This window comes from Dendropsophus ebraccatus, chromosome 6 (assembly GCF_027789765.1).
Source record: "Dendropsophus ebraccatus isolate aDenEbr1 chromosome 6, aDenEbr1.pat, whole genome shotgun sequence".
Lineage (NCBI taxonomy): Eukaryota > Metazoa > Chordata > Amphibia > Anura > Hylidae > Dendropsophus > Dendropsophus ebraccatus.
The window spans coordinates 110,137,389-110,154,208 of NC_091459.1; the positions used below are offsets into that span (position 1 = coordinate 110,137,389).

The 16,820-nt window shown below is 44.8% G+C and overlaps 1 protein-coding gene across 1 annotated transcript; it reads left to right on the plus strand.

Annotated features, from left to right (window-relative positions):
• The first annotated feature begins 3,513 nt into the window (after positions 1-3,513).
• On the plus strand, positions 3,514-16,485 carry SRPRB (SRP receptor subunit beta). Its single transcript, XM_069975649.1, has 7 exons — positions 3,514-3,740; positions 4,255-4,349; positions 5,303-5,380; positions 6,204-6,286; positions 8,392-8,528; positions 8,967-9,021; positions 14,691-16,485. The coding sequence occupies exons 1-7, from the start codon at positions 3,608-3,610 to the stop codon at positions 14,905-14,907; spliced, it is 798 nt and encodes a 265-aa protein (XP_069831750.1). The 5' UTR covers positions 3,514-3,607; the 3' UTR covers positions 14,908-16,485.
• The last annotated feature ends 335 nt before the right edge of the window (positions 16,486-16,820 follow it).

The window sequence follows — 16,820 nt, forward strand, 5'->3', positions numbered from 1 at the left end:
TGGGACCACCAGAGCTTGCGGCCAGCCTCCTGGACATGCAGACGGTGTTCCTGGCCTGTTGCTAGTTCCATCTTCTCCCCGGCTGGGCGGATCAGCTATTTTGCATTGTATTACAGGGGGCTGAAGTCTCTGCCCCAATCCCTATCATCCATAGTTGCCTGCGATATAGCCTCCTTGTGTGTGCCTAAGCTAGCACATTATACCAACTTACTGTATGATCCCCTTCCTCTCCAAGAAGAGGTTCTGCAGCAGCTAGTGTGTATAACATGCTGTGCAGTATGCATACCTCCCAACTTTTGCAAAGAGCAAAGAGGGACATGTGCGCCGTGGTCCCTATAGCCACGCCCCCATAGCAACCCTCCATAGCCACGCCCCCATAGTAACCCTCGATAGCCACTCCCCTACAGTCACCACATGCTGCTGACTGAATAGTGCCCTATACAGTATCCAATCCCCCCAAAAATGCCCTATATAGTATCCAATCCCCCATTATAGTGCCCCACATAGTATCCAATCCCCATATAGTGCCCCACATAGTATCCAATCCCCCACATAGTGCCCCACATAGTATCCAATCCCCCACATAGTGCCCCACATAGTATCCAATGCCCCATATAGTGCCCCACATAGTAGCCAATGCCCCCATATAGTGCCCCACATAGTAGCCTATGCCCCCATATAGTGCCCCACATAGTAGCCAATCCCCCCCATATATGCCCCACAAAGTAGCCTATGCCCCCATATAGTGCCCCACATAGTAGCCAATCCCCCCATATAGTGCCCCACATAGTAGCCGATCCCCATATAGTGCCCCACATAGTAGCCAATCCCCATATAGTACCCCACATAGTAGCCAATCCCCCCATATAGTACCCCACATAGTAGCCAATCCCCCCATATAGTGCCCCACATAGTAGCCAATCCCTCCATATAGTGCCCCACATAGTAGCCAATCCCCCATATAGTGCCCACATAGTAGGCCAATGCCCCCATATATGCCCCACATAGTAGCCAATCCCCCATATAGTGCCCACATAGTAGCCAATGCCCCCAAATATGCCCCACATAGTAGCCAATGCCCCCATAAAGTGCCCCACATAGTAGCCAACGCCCCCCATACAGTGCCCCACATAGTAGCCAATGCCCCCAAATATGCCCCACATAGTAGCCAATGCCCCTCATAGTAGCCAATCCCCCATATAGTGCCCCACATAGTATCCAATGCCCCCATATAGTGCCCCACATATTATCCAATCCCCATATAGTGCCCCACATAGTAGCCTATGCCCACATATAGTGCCCCACATAGTAGCCAATCCCCTATATAGTGCCCCCATAGTAGCCAATCCCCCATATAGTGCCCCACATATTATCCAATCCCCATATAGTGCCCCACATAGTAGCCAATCCCCCCATATAGTGCCCTCCATAGTAGCCAATCCCCCATATAGTGCCTCCCATTGTAGCCAATGCCCCCATATATGCCCCACATAGTAGCCAATGCCCCCATATAGCGCCCCACATAGTAGCCAATCCCCCCATATAGTAGCCAATCCCACATATATAGCGCCCCACAGAGTAGCCAATCCCCCCATATAGTAGCCAATCCCCCCATATAGTGCTCCACAGAGTAGCCAATCCCCCCATTTGTGTGGTCCCAGCTAAAAAAACAATAAACCAGTAACTCACCTGTCCGCCGGTCCCAGCAGCTCCTCTCCCGGCAGAGCGCGCACAGTCATGACAGAGGCTGCAGGTCACTTCCGGTACAGTCAGTGTCTCTGTACCCCGCTGCCCGCCCCGGAGGATGACGGGAGTGCGCGCTCTGCCGGGAGAGGAGCTGCTGGGGCCGGCGGACAGGTGAGTTACTGGTTTATTGTTTTTTTAGCTGGGGCCACATATAATGCGGGACACGGGGGGCCGTTCCGGGACCGCGGGACAGCACCCCGAAAACGGGACTGTCCCGTGGAATCCGGGACAGTTGGGAGGTATGGGTATGGGTGGAGTCACATGCTGGAAATCTGTTGCAGAAATCTCTCTGCCTGTCCCAGTCATGTGGATTAGCTTATAGTGATCCATGTGCTTGTACCCAAATCTCCTTTAGTTGTATAGAGCCAGCAGACTCCTCCAAACCAACAATGCCCCCAAATCATCTAGTACACTGTGGATCGATGGGAGCTCATTGCACAGTTATTTATTGTGCTACATAGAAATAAATGGTCTCTACTAGTAGAGATGAGCAAATAGTGAAATATTTGAAAATTCGAAATTCGATTTGAATAGCTCCCGATATTCGTATTTTTGATCAAATATCGAATCCCATTTTAGTCTAGGGGAGAAAAATACTCTGGACTTTAAAATCAATATTCAACCACTAGGAGGTCACCAAGTCCACAATGACCCCTCAGGAAATGATGCCAACACCTCTGGAATGCATCTGGGACACCAGGGGAAGCATGCCTGGCTGCATCTAACTTTTGGGGGTCACTTCCTACCCAAGGGCCCTATTACATGGGACGATTATCGTTTGCCAACTACTGTTCGCTAATTGCTAATCGTTTGCTGTAATTCTACAATCGTTCGCTCAAGTTCCTCATTTGTTTACTACTCGTTCAGTGTAATTGCACATTGTCCATTGTTTTGCTGGGATCAGATGGAATAAACGATCGCAGTAACGTTCGCAGTAACGTTCGCAGAACTAACAACTATAGTACTGTTTAATATGGTAAATGATTTCAGGTTAAGGATAAACAATCTTGTTTGCAATCATTTATTGTTTGTCGGTAAACGTTTAAAATCACTTAGTCTAATAGGACCCTGAACACACTGTCCCAAAACCCCTTCTAAATCTCTGCTTTCTATACTTTTAGCCCTAACAAGGGCTTTTGGGGGTCCCTCCCTACCTAACTTCACCTAAAAGCTTATTGCCCCTGGTACACAGTCTCTCCCTCTCTAGCTCCAACCAGCAAGTGACACGAATCTGTAATCCACTATTTGTATACTCAGGAGGTCACCTTTTAGCCAGCCAATCACAGTTAGAGGATTTTTTTTTTAAGTCCTGCCTGTTCCTAGTTCCTGTCCCTCCCATCCTAAATGTTTATTAGCTTGATAAAAGTGCCAGGGGGATCTGGGAGGATCTATTTTTTTCAGCGTTTTTGTTCGAATATTAGAACGAAAACTAATAGCTTGAAAAGCGTACTATTAAATTGAATACTATTCACTCATTAGTAGTCTCTACAGGTGCAGGGCTCAGTCTGCTATCAATGCTGTATGTGTCAGCTACACTATGGCATCCTGTCCACTAGCCACAACAAATCCCCGCTAAATTGTATCAGTTGTAATTGGACAACCACTTTAATATTTGGCTCTTCACAACTATGGAAGAGCACGCACGGCAGGTTGTCATGGTTACAGGGCACGTCAGCACGTACAGACAGTAGAGCTCGGCGCGCACACATCACGTGTTCCGGCGCCGGTTCCCAGTATGCACTGCGTCTGTCAGTCGCATAGGACAGCTCAGTGGTTGGCAGCGAGTGACACGTTGCCGGGAGCAGAGCGCATGCGCTGTTGAGTGTTTAGCGTACTGCGCAGGCGTGCTGTGAGGACTACCATGGCGGCGGTGAAGGAGAGTGTGAGCAGCCAGTGGCTGCCGGACATGGACTTTATCAAACAGGAGCTTGGGCGGCAGGACCCCACCGTGCTGTCTGTAGTGGTGGCGCTCGCTGTAGTGCTGCTCAGCCTGGGTGAGTGTTATAGGAGCTGGCTGGTTGGATGTCATGTGACATCTATGCATTGAATGGGTCTGAGGCAGTGACCCACAGAGCCCAGTCGCATCCATCCTCAGCCACTGCTGCCATATGGATGTATGATATAGCTGCTAGAATGAACCACAATCCCCATCATTCCCTGACAGCTGGGGGCATGCTGGGAGTTGTAGTTTTGTAACAAGGGATTCATTCTGGTAGCTGCCAGTCTGTGTGCATACACTATTACATCTGTATATCTACAAGTGTGAATGAGGCCTTACCACTCTGCATGAAGCACAGCAGCTGCTTACACAGGGATATACCAGGATGAGAGCTCTAGAGGGATTCTATTGGCTGACAGCAAGCAGAGATCCTGAAATATGGCCGTCACTTCATAAAGCTTTTGCTGTGTCAGATGTTTCATCAGATCGGCCTTTGATCTGTCGTTATATACAGCTCCCATTGGGTATCAGAACATGTTGGGAGTTATAACTTTTCTTTTTTTCCTTAGTGATCTGGAGATTGCTGCGGGGGAGTCAGAGCAGCCGCCGGGCCGTTCTACTTGTGGGACTGTGTGACTCTGGGAAGACCCTCCTCTTCATCAGGGTAAGGCATTCTCGTCTCACTGTATCTGGGGTAGATCCGGTTATAGGATGAGGAATCAGGAGCGCCTTTTACACACACTGATATCTGACCAATTTATCTGGTGTATTTTTGAAGCCAAAGCCAGGGATGGATTTAAAAAAAGTAGAAATCTCAGTCTTTCCTTTATGACATGTTCTCTGTTTATAGTTTGTTTATGGTTTTGGCTTCAAAAATGTTTCAGATATCTGTGTAAAAGAACCCTAAGGCAGCGTTCACACTACGTTTTTGCAATAGTTTTTCTTTTATCCGTTTTTGCAAAATACAGATGGAAAAAAACGGATGCATGTGTGTGCATCCGTTTTACCAATGAATTCCATTAAAAAAAAAAAAAAAAAAGGATCCATTTTGATCTGGGTTTTTTTATAATGGAATTCAATGGAAAAACGGATCAAAACTGATGCACACACATGCATCTGTTTTTTTCTATCCGTTTTTTAGCAAAAAAAAGCAGATTGCAAAAACGTAGTGTGAACCCAGCCTGCTGTTTGCTCTATAGAGGCTCTCATCTAGGCTTGTATGTATAGAAGATAGGTAGTTGTGGTTTGTATATACTGTAAGATGCTTTTACCTGCTTGTGTTAGGCTAGGCTCACATCGTGTCAGAGTCTCCATCACAGTTGTTGTTATACTCAAACAGAGCTGAACGGACCTCTAAACCAAGGGCCAGAGGTTCTTTTGGGTTTTCCACCCTGTCTGTTGTATAATGGGACAAATAAATGCTGTATGCAGTGTTTGTGTCCCAATTTTCTAAAACAGACTATTTGAGTTGGGCTCCAAACGGATGCAGTATGACCTCAGCCTTAGCCGCATCCATGGGTCATCTGGACTTACGAGAGCAGAATAAATAATGGGTCAGATTGGTTTATCGTAACTTTGTTTCACCTTCCCCTTTTTTTTTTTTTTTTTTTTTTTCAGCTTCTAACTGGACAATTCAGACAAACGCAGACGTCCATTTCTCTTAATACCGCACCTTACAAAGGAAAGAATGACAAGGTGAGATGACTGAACTCTCAGACAGTAGCCAGCTTGGGTATACTTGGCCTAAAGGAAGGGTTTTTTTTTTATTTTTTCAATTGGATAGGACTGTGAAGACAGCACTAGGTTTTTTTTTTTTTTTATCTTGTGCAGTTCTTCATACAGTAGAACTGGATTATAGGGACAGAAGTGTTGGGAAACCCCCCTTTATCGATGAATTCTGATGTTTCATTCCATGTAATTGCCACATGTGTGTGTATATAATCCATTACCGACCAATACATACTGCCTTTGCAAACATTTTGATAATCATTGAAGCGGGTCGGACGGGGACTGGCCAGATCATTGCTATAATGGCAGGGTAGGTCTCACCGGACCACGGAGCAAACTATTAAATGCAAGGGAATGGCACAGAGGATGACATTAACAGACATACCTTCCTCCTCTGCATCCCTTGAATATTAGGGGGCTATCAGCAGGTTAGATTCGTCTAACCTGCTTATAATTCCACTATTAAATGGCTTCATTTTACTCTTGATAAAACGGATTTTGCCAGGGGGCTACTAAAATAGTTGCTGTTTAAGGGACGTTTACAATTGGCTTCACTGTGTGGAGACAACAATTCTCATTCCTTGGGTTTTGTCTAATAACATACATTTTTGGTTGGAAGAATTTCATGATTGGTATATTCTGACAAGGCTCCTGCTCCTGTACAGCCTTGTAGTATGTTACACTTTCCAGATGAATAGACTTTCTCCATCTAACATAGGATAACATACATTTATAGGTGTCTTTCTTTGCCTTAAACTTTGTAACTAACGTTTTGTTGCTTAAATCACAGCGTCCTAATTTTACCTTGGTTGATGTTCCTGGCCATGAAAGTCTAAGACTCCAGTTCCTGGACCAGTACAAGACATCAGTCAGGTAGTGTATGAAATGACATTACACAATATTATCAGGAGAAAGGCTGACACCTAATGTTTCATTTTCAGAAAAAATAATAATTCAAGTAGAATACACTATTGTACACAACTTTACTACCGTAAGCATCATATTAACTAGTTCCCTTAGATAATCATTCTTTCCCCTAATTTTTTAGAATGTAACTGTCCAAAAACTTTTGATGTGTTTTAGAAACATGGCTAAAGCTACAATCATGCGGGTTCAGGTGTTAAGACCCCCACTCATTGCTAGGACGAGGGGGAAGAAGCGCACAGTCATTTAAATATCATAGCAGAGAGAAATGCAAGTGTAGTAGCAAGGAGATTATCATTGGGTTCAGTTGATGGTGGACACATGAAGGCAGCTGTGATTTGATATAGAACCATATGTTCATTTACCGTGTACATTATCATAATGTCCATATGATGCAGCCACAATAGGTGAAACTCTGCTGCATTTCTCTCTTCTCTACTTCAAAGTTTTATATAATTATGTATCTCCTCAATAGATTTTGCTTTAAATACCGCAACACTTCATTATATCTATGTTCATCTGTTATTTCTCATGTTCTTGTTCATGGTGCAGTACTAAGTAAAACTAATGCAAACCTAGAGAAAAAGAAATGGCTGCCCCTCACACCCATGGCTGACAATAATGACTCTTGGCTACATTTAAGAAACAACGCCATAATATTGGTATATAGTTTGATCAAACCATATTGCCTCATGTACCACGTGCAGGTCTTCTGGCCCACTTGAGTCCCTACACCAAACCAACACTGTGCTGGTCACAGACCGCCAACCCCACAAAGCAAGCGACAATAGGGGAGGGGGGCCTCAGAATAGCCCTGCAACCCCACTGTCACAGGACCAAAGCCCCTGGGCCCCCCCACAACCCGCAGGCGCCGCCAGTGGAGAAGGCGGCCGCCAAGCAACATGAGTGTTTTACAAGGTTTTACTACTCACCATTGCACTAGCAGGTAGATTGGGAGAAAGAGGATGAACTTGCCATATGTGCACAGGTGCATCCTGCTAATTGGGGTCACATGGGTCTTACAAGGAGGAGTGCTAGCCACAAAAAGGAAGGAACATATACAATGAAAACCTAGAGAAAAATAAATGGCTGAAACTCACACCCATGGCTGACACTAATGCCTCTCGACTACATTTAAAAACCGCCAGGATGTTGGTGCAGGTCTTCTGGCCCACATGAGATCCTACACTAAAATAACACTGTGTCGGTCTGCTTACCGCCAACCCCGCAAGGCAGACGACAACAGGGGAAGGTGGCCTCAGAATAGCCCTGCAACCCCACTGTCACAGGACCAAACCCCAAGGGCTCCCCAACGAAGTAAAACTTACATTTCTATAGTATAGTGTGACGTTTACTCATATTCTAAGGAACATATTCTAAGTAGTTTGAGTTCAAGCAGAGAGAGGGCTACTCTGCCCACCAAGGGCCACAGAGACTCACAGATTCCACCTGAGCCATAAAAAACCCCCCAAAAAAAACATTAAAATCAGTAGAGACATTTGATGCTATGGTGAGAGCCCCAATACAAGCCAGCTATGTAAATTTCTGTAATAGTATGATAATTATTGCATAGAGTTTGTTATATGATCACCTAGAAATCTGCAGAGAAGGAAATATTGACCCCCACCACCAGGTCCTATGCTTACAACTATTAATACCAGCAGTTACATTGAACTCAGTTTATGGCCGTGATCATAGAGGAGATATTGTTGAGGTCAATGCAACAGGTTTGTTCCTTACTGCTCCTATGGTTAGGAAGCCGCGATGGAAAAGAGTCCCAGCATTTTAGATACTTGTGGATACATCCATAATATGTCCTCCTTCTATTCCCAGGAACCCAGTGATCCTGTTATGAGCTATAGGACAATGTGCTTTTATTATAGAGGCCCTGGTGCTTTCCTCCACCTGTTTGAGGAGCGTTTACCTGACCTTCTATACATTATATACATTCATGCTTTAGAAAATGGATTGAACTTTAAACTATTGTTTGTTCCTATTGTTATTTTATATGTTAATCCTAGTAACTGATGATTATTTCCTCTGGAATCTTGCAGGGCTCTGATTTTTGTAGTGGACAGCTCAGCCTTTCAGCGGGAGGTAAAGGAGGTGGCGGAGTTCCTGTACCATATTCTGACTGATGCCACTTTGCTACGTAATGCACCTCCAGTACTGGTTGCATGCAACAAGCAAGGTGAGTTATAGTCTAAGATACCCTAAGACTATTGGGGAAATTTCCAAACATGATCAGATTCCACCTTTCATTCCTCACAGATTCTTTGGAAAATGAAAGGTGCAATCTGGTTGCTAGGGACAACTGAGTTAGTTTCACTTTACACCAGTTTGCTAAATCTCCCCCTATTAGTAGTTTTGGTTAATATTAGTAGTTAAAAGACAGTGGACTCCTAACCATCAGTCTGTTGTATGTTGGCTGGTGAACCCTCCTCCCGCTTCAGCCACAATGGACAGATTACACTCTTACACCCTTCTGTTCCACTGTGGCCAGTTCCAGAGCTTGAGGCAGGCGTATGGTTTTCTGGGTCATTTCCGAGATCCTATAGGACTGAAGTGGGCAGTATAATTTGCCCTTTCAAAGGAGATAAATTGCAATATTTTTTTTCTCTCTCAACAGATATATCCATGGCCAAGTCCGCAAAACTCATACAACAGCAGCTAGAGAAGGAATTGTAAGTACATCATGTAGTCATCTAGTGAAGTGTGTGGCTGTGCTATTACCAAGGCAACATTCTGGCTTACGCTGGTGGTTAGAAAGTTGCTATTACTAGTAGTAGAATAAAATGTATGTTTTTAGTTAGTTTGATTAGTTACAAAAAAAAAAAAAAAACCTCCATACCAATGGACACAAATGTAAGTGGCATCAGAGGGGCCCATGTCACCCCTTACTGCTGCCAGTCAATGCAAAATTATGTATAAAAAAATGCTACATTTATTTTAATGAAGTTTTCTTTTCCCCCCCAAAAAATGTCACTTTAACCCCTTAACGACATCGGGCGTAAACTTACGCCCTCGCGCCCTGGTACTTAGTGCATCAGGGCGTAAATTTACGCCCGATGTTTCCCCGATCGCTGCGTGTTCACACACAGCGGTCGGGGAAGATGGCCTGCTATAAATCATAGCAGGCCATCATAGCTTCTCGGCACGGGGGGTGGTTAACACCCCCCGTGCTTACGATCGCCGCTATAGGCTGATCAATTCAGATCAGCCAATAGCGGCGATCGGAACCTTTCCGGGTCATCGATGACCCGGAAGAAAATGGCGGTCGGTGCTGTCCGAGGACGGCACCGACCGCCATTACTGTAAAAAGTAATGGTGGTCACCGTTCCACCGGCCCGATCGCCGTGAACAACCGGCCGGCCGTTCACGGCGATCGGGCCGGTGGCACGGCGATCAGAGTCCAGCAAAATAATAAATACCTGCCCTGGACCCCTCAGCTAGGTAGCGGAGGGGTCCAGAGCAGGTATTTGTACATTACTCACCTGTCCCGGGCTCCTGATCGGCGTCTTCCGGGTTTGCGGCGTCCTCCGTCATTCCGTTCGGTCTTCGGGTCTTTCCGCCGTTCCCCGTCGTCTTCTTTCGGCTATTTTCGGCTCCAGCTTCGTCATTTTCCGGATTTTGCGCTCTGCTGCCCCCTAGCGGCTGATATGTGTAATACACTTATCAGCAGCTACAGGGATATTCAGAATATAGAAAAAGTTTTTTGTTTTTTTTTCCAAATTTTTTCTTCTTCTATTTTCCGCACCCTATCGCCGCTGAGTGTTGATCAGCATCGCACGAAAGTGCGCTGCTAATCAGCAACTCCTCCTTTTTGGCGTAGGGTGTTTTTTTTTCTATATTCTACTGCCACGGTCTGCTGATAAGTGCGGCATTTATCAGCAACTCCTTTGTTGGCGTAGGTTTTTTTTTTATACTTACTGTAAAAAAAACACGTAAAAAACACTACATTACACCACACTACATTGAATAAAGTTTGACACTACACCACTACATACCCCATACACTAGTCCCCGTATAAAGATGGCCCCCAGGGTGTTTTCGGTGTCAGAGGGATACGTTATTATTGCCCCCGACCCCGAAACAGCCAGTGAGGATGAATGGGGGGATCCTTCTTTCCTCCATTCATCCTCATCATCCAGTGACGTGTCTGGGGGTAGCGTAGCGTACGCTGCCCCCCAGACACGTCTTTTCCGCCAGTACCGTCCCAATAAGAGATCACGGTATGGTGTGAAATTCTACAAACTCTGTGAGAGTACCTCAGGGTACACTTACAGATTTAGGGTACGTGCACACTGCGGAATGGCGAAGGATAACCCCTTGTGTATTCCGCAGCTGGCACCCGCCAGCGGACTGATGCGGGCGCATGTCTCCACCCGTGTCATAGACTCCATTCTATGCACGGGCGGAATCCGTCGTCCGTCCAAAGAATGAACACGTTGGACGGAGAGCGGAATCCATCCGCCCGTGCATAGAATGGAGTCTATGACACGGACGGAGACGTGTGCCTGCATCAGTCCGCCGGCGGGTGCCAACTGCGGAATGCACGAAGGGTTATCTGTCGCGATTCCGCAGTGTGCACGTAACCTTAGAGTGTATGTAGGAAGGGACACCCGAATGCAGCCCCCAGATGCCCCCTCCCCCCCCATCCTCGGAACAAGTGGGAAGATCGTCCGGGAACTGATCTTCCCACTGCTGGATAAAGGTCACCACCTGTACGGGGATAACTTTTATACCAGCGCCCCCTCTTCTGGTCCCTCGCTGCCCGAGCTACTGTAGCTTGCGGCACGATCCGAACATATCAGAAGTAGTAATAGAGCCCTAATATTTAGCAGCCATGGAGCGGACCCAGCGCTTCTGGATATGAAGGACCCCGTATCGCACCAGGACAACATTTTCCAGGTGACGTCCCCCACACTGGAGAACAGAAGACCCCAGAAGAAGTGCGGAGTGTGGCGTAACAGGGGGATCAGGAAGGACACCATTTTCCAGTGTGCCACCTGTCCTGATCCCCCCGGCCTCTGCATACTGGATCGCTCCAAGGCGCACCACACGTCACTGGGGTTCTACATTATCTTAATTCTGTCCCTTATTCCTATTTCAGGGGTCACGTTGATCCAGGGATTATTCTGATCGCCATTATGGAGTCGGGAAGGAATTTTTCCCCTGTGATGAGGCTACTGTCGTCTGCCTCACGAGGGTTTTTTGCCTTCCTCTGTATCAACACAGGTTGAATTTGATGGACACCTGTCATTTCCAACCTTATAAACTAATAATTGCCCTAATACCCCCAAATAAATTAGAATTGTCCCTTTTCCCCAGCTAAGTAGGTATGGCCGCCATTCCCATTAGAGGATGCCATGATGCAATTACAAAGCCTCTGTGCGGCCAGGACAGTAGAAACCCCCCACAAGTGACCCCATTCTGGAAACTACACCCCATAAGGAATCTAACAAGGGGGGCAGCGGGGATATGGCCCCTGGTGACGGCCACATTTGGGACGTGAAAATGAAAAAAATTGTATTTTTTATTTTCTCGGCACATGTTCTACGTAAGTGCCTGTCACCAGTGGGGTCCATATCCTCACTGCACCCCTTGTTAGATTCCTTATGGGGTGTAGTTTCCAGAATGGGGTCACTTGTCGGGGGTTTCTACTGACCTGGCAGCACAGGAGCTTTGTAATTCCAGCCTCTAAATGGCGCTCTGTCCCTTTGGTGGCTTGCCCTGTGCCCATATGGCACATTATATCCACATGTGGGGTATTTTCGTAATCAGGGGAAACTACCCTACACATTTTGTGTTAATTTTCTTTTTTAACCCCTTGTGGAAATGGAAAAAATCAAGGCTAGACCAACATTTAGTGTAATTTTTGTAAAATTTTTACTCTAAATCATTAATCTTGTCATGATTTTTTCATTTTCACAAGGGGCTAAAAGATAAAAAAAACCACTAAATGTGTAGAGCAAATTCCTCTGAGTACGGAAATACCCCACATGTGGACATAAAGCGCCATGCGGGTGCAGGGTAAGCCTCCGAAGGGAAGGAGCGCCATTTCGTTTTTGAAGGCTGGATTTGGATGGAATGGATTTTAAGGGGCCATGTTGCATTCAAAAGGCCCCTGTGTTGCCAAGACAGTTGAAACCCCCCACAAGTGACCCCATTATGGAAACTACACCCCTCAAGGAATGTAACAAGGGGTGTAGTGAGCATATGGACCCCACTGGTGACGGGCACAAATGTGGAACAATGTGGCGTGAAAATGAAATATTACATTTTTTACACTATAATGTTGGTCTAGCCTTGAATTTATCATTTTCACAAGGGGTTAAAAGAGAAAAAAACACACTATGTGTAGAGCAATTTCCCCCGAGTCCGTAAATACCCCACATGTGGACATAAAGCGCCATGTGGGCGCAGGGCAAGCCTCCGAAGGGAAGGAGCGCCATTTGGATTTTGGAGGTTGGATTTGGCTAGAATGGATGATGAACGCCATGTCGCATTTACAGAGCCCTCGTGCTGCCAAAACACTGGAAACCCCCCACAAGTGACCCCATTATGGAAACTGCACCCCTCAAGGAATCTAACAAGGGGTGCAGTGAGGATATGGACCCCTTGATGACAGGCACATTTGTGCCATGAAAGTGAAAAAATGAAATTTTTTACTTTTACGTCACATTGTTCCACATTTGTGCCCGTCACCAGTGGGGTCCATATGCTCACTGTGCCCCTTGTTAGATTCCTTGAGGGGTGTAGTTTCCAGAATGGGGTCACTTGTGGGGGGTTTCCAGTGTCTTGGCAGCACGAGGGCTCTGTAAATGCGACATGGCCCTTGAAATCCTTTCCAGTGAAATTCAGCTTCCAAAAGCCAATTGGCGCTCCTTCCCTTTGGAGGCTCGTCCTGCGCCCGCTTGGCACTTTATCGACACATGTGGGGTATTTCTGTACTCGGGAGAAACTGCGCTACACATTTTGTGTCTTTTTTTTCCTCTTATCCCTTTAAGAAAATGAAAAATTGAAGGCTAGAACAACGTTTTAGTGTAAAAAATAAATTTTTCTTTTTTCACGCCATATTGTTCGGAAAATCTGTGAAGCACCTGTGGGGTCCAAATGCTCACCGCACCCCTTGTTACATTCCTTGAGGGGTGTAGTTTTCTAAATGGTGTCCCTTTAGGGGTGTTTTTTAGGTTTTGGCACCCCAGAGCCTCTGCCAACCTGAAGTGGTACAGTCAGAAATGACCAAATATAACGGAGGCATTGAAATTCACTAGGCGCTCCTTTGTATCTGAGGCTTGTGGTTGCGTCAAATAGCGCAATAGGGCCACATATGGGGTATTTCTATAAACTGCAGAAACGGGGCAATAATTATTGGGGTGCATTTCTCTGGTAATAGGTTTATAATTATGAAAAATATTGGATTACAATAAAATCTCTGCACAGAAAATTAAAATTTTCAAATTTCTTACACACTTAGCTTTTATTTCTGTGACTCCCCTAAAGGGTTAAAACACTTTCTGGATATGCTTTTGCAGAGTGTGGGGGGTGCAGTTTCTGAAATGGGGTGCTTTGTGGGGCTTTCTAACATACAGGCCCCTCAAATACACTTTAAACCTGAACAGGTCCCTAAAAATATCTGATTTTGAAATTTTACTGAAAATTTGGAAATTTGCTGCTTATGTTTTAAGCTTCCTATTGTCTAAAAAAAATGAAAGATCGTTTAATAAATGCCGCCAACATAAAGTAGACATGTTGCTAATGCTATTTAATATATAATTTATGTGGTATAACCACTTTCTGTATACGCAAAGAAGTTTCAAAGTTGGAAAAATGCAGTTTTTCACATTTTTTCACATTATTTGGTTTTTTTTCATAAAGATTTGTTATGATTTACCAGAAATGTAAAGTACAATATGTCACGAGAAAACAATCTCAGAATCAGCCGGATAGGTAAAAGCATCCCGAAGTTATTAATGAATAAAGTGACACAGGTCATATTCATAAAATTTGTCTCTGTCATTAAGGCCATTTCAGGCTTTGTCCTTAAGGGGTTAAGATGGAAGGCTTCTGTTGTTTTGTTTTGGGTTTTTTTCTGACAATTTTGATGACATCCATTTTGGCTGACTATATGGGTCACCAGTGGTTATGACCCAGCTTCTACTTTAGCTTATATACGTAGTGATACATCAGCGCCTCTGTTCAGGGCTGTAAGTAGTTATCAGAGATGGTATGGCTACAGTATGTGGATGCCCTTCAAAGACATTTAGGTTATTGAGGCAATAGATGGAAAGTAGTTTGCTTGTTATAAACCTGTGATGTTTCTGATCTTATTCTTCGTTCTCTTTAATAGGAATACTCTTCGTGTCACCCAGTCCGCTGCTCCTAGCACCTTGGAAGGCAGCAATTCACCAACAACCACACAGCTGGGGAAAAAGGGCAAAGACTTTGAGTTCTCCCAACTTGCTTTAAAAATAGAATTCCTGGAGTGTAGCGCCAGAGACGGCAAAGAAGAGGAAGGGGATGCAAATCTTAGCAATGTGGAAGGATGGTTGGCCAAACTGGCATAAGGAAAGGCTGGACATTTCATTATGGTAGCAACTTGCATAATGCCATCGGTTGTATTCTCGTAGTGCTGTGAACAAAAAAGCATTCCTGTCTGTAATATATAGAATAACAGCAGAGCCACCCCTTGCACTCCTGATAAAGTAAAGAAGGACTACCATGTTTTTATGGTCGCTTACCCCAAATAAAGTAAAGTTGCATTGCCTTCTGCCTAAAGTCTTGCTAAAGACTGCTTAGCAGCTAAGTTGACTTGCAAGGTGCCTGTGTTTTTTCATAATGTGTACAGGTTATTTTTTTAAGCCACGCATATATTTATTCCTAATAAGACCTGGTTCTGGTTTCAGCCAAAAAATGTGCAGCAATGGATGGTCAGGCCAGTCTGGAGGATTAACCTGGGAGCCACCTAGCCAACAAATTGTAGTACTGGCTGTATTGGAATTGTTGGTATTTACCAAATGTACTGTTTATGAGGGTTTATTTTACTCCTCTAAATCTGGAGCCAAGCACAACTATAGTTGTTTCCAGACGTAAATGTGATCATTAAAGTCACTGCCACTTTTGACATAAAAAGAGCACTAGGACATGTGCCGAATAAATGCTTTCCTCCTATTCTCACAGTTTGCTGCATAAGGCTACGTGCACACTTGAGCAAAAGTGGTGGAATTCCACCAGCCTCCCTGTCATGACGACAGTCTATGGGAGGCTCGTGCTCCTCCTCTTTCCGTGCTGAAGAATGAACATGTTCATTCTTCAGCACGGAGAGAGGAGGTGCGCGAGCCTACCATAGACTGCCATTATGACAGGGAGGCTGGCGGCATCACTTTTTCTCCGTGTGCACTTAGCCTAAGGGTCCTATTACACCCAGCAATTTTTAACGATAAACGATCGCAAACGAGATTGTTTATCGTTAACCTAAACTCATTCACTATATTACACAGAACAATAAGTTAGTTACGATCGTTACTATGATTGTCTACTCCTTCTGATCCCAGCAAAATGAACAATGTGCAATTACACTGAACGTTTAGTGAACAAAGGTGGAACTTGAGCAAACAAATGTGGAATTTCAGCGAACGATTAAAGATAATTTTAGGTTCAGATCTAAATCAACGACATACAAACGATTACCTGCAATTACACAGAACGATTTTTGTTTAAATTAGAAGGATTTAACGGTTTTTCGCACGATAATCATGCCGTGTAATAGGGCTCTAAGACTGACTCTCTAAACAGACCAGTCTGTCTTTTACAGCAGAACAGAGAGAAGCATTTAGTCAAGCACTCCTCCCGATTTGTTCCAGCAGCGAATAATGTTCCCAACACCCAGACCCCTACCATGTCTCTGACATGTCAAAACTTCTTATACGTGACAGTGACACTTTGGAGGTTTCTCTGTACATTTTCAAGTTTTCATTACTGCCACTAACTGAATGTATAATAGAATACAATGCTGTTTCATATATACAGTATATTGTTTGCAAAATATAGTATTTCTTCATCTTTTGACCACAGCTGTGTAATGTATTCTGTAAAATTGGCCATCATTGAATATTTCAATAAAGTTTAGTGGTTATTTAAAAATAGTTTCTTTTAACCCTTTACTGTTTCCTAATATGTGTGATGACGGCCGTCATTTTCCCAATGTGTGACTATAGCCTTAAAGGGGAACTATGGGCAGGTTAGAAGCATCTAACCTGCTGACATGTCCCTATAGCGCACAGGGCACTGAGAAGGTAATTTACTTACTTTGACTTTTGCACCATTTTCAGGACCTTTTGTAGGTTGTTAGATATGTAAATGGGGAGGTTTGGTGCACTCTGAGCAGGACTACCACCCTCGGTGCCCCAATCTGCCCTGTCCTTTCTAATGGATGTTCCTCCGTTGCTCTGCAGTAATGACCTTAAGAGGGATGTCTCTA

Bases quoted from the DNA above. Each gene is read 5' to 3' on its own strand.
- SRPRB (XM_069975649.1), top strand. From the start codon at position 3,608: ATGGCGGCGGTGAAGGAGAGTGTGAGCAGCCAGTGGCTGCCGGACATG. The intron at 3,741-4,254 runs GTGAGTGTTATA...TTTTTTCCTTAG, and splicing joins TGTAGTGCTGCTCAGCCTGG to TGATCTGGAGATTGCTGCGG. The intron at 5,381-6,203 runs GTGAGATGACTG...CTTAAATCACAG, and splicing joins ACAAAGGAAAGAATGACAAG to CGTCCTAATTTTACCTTGGT.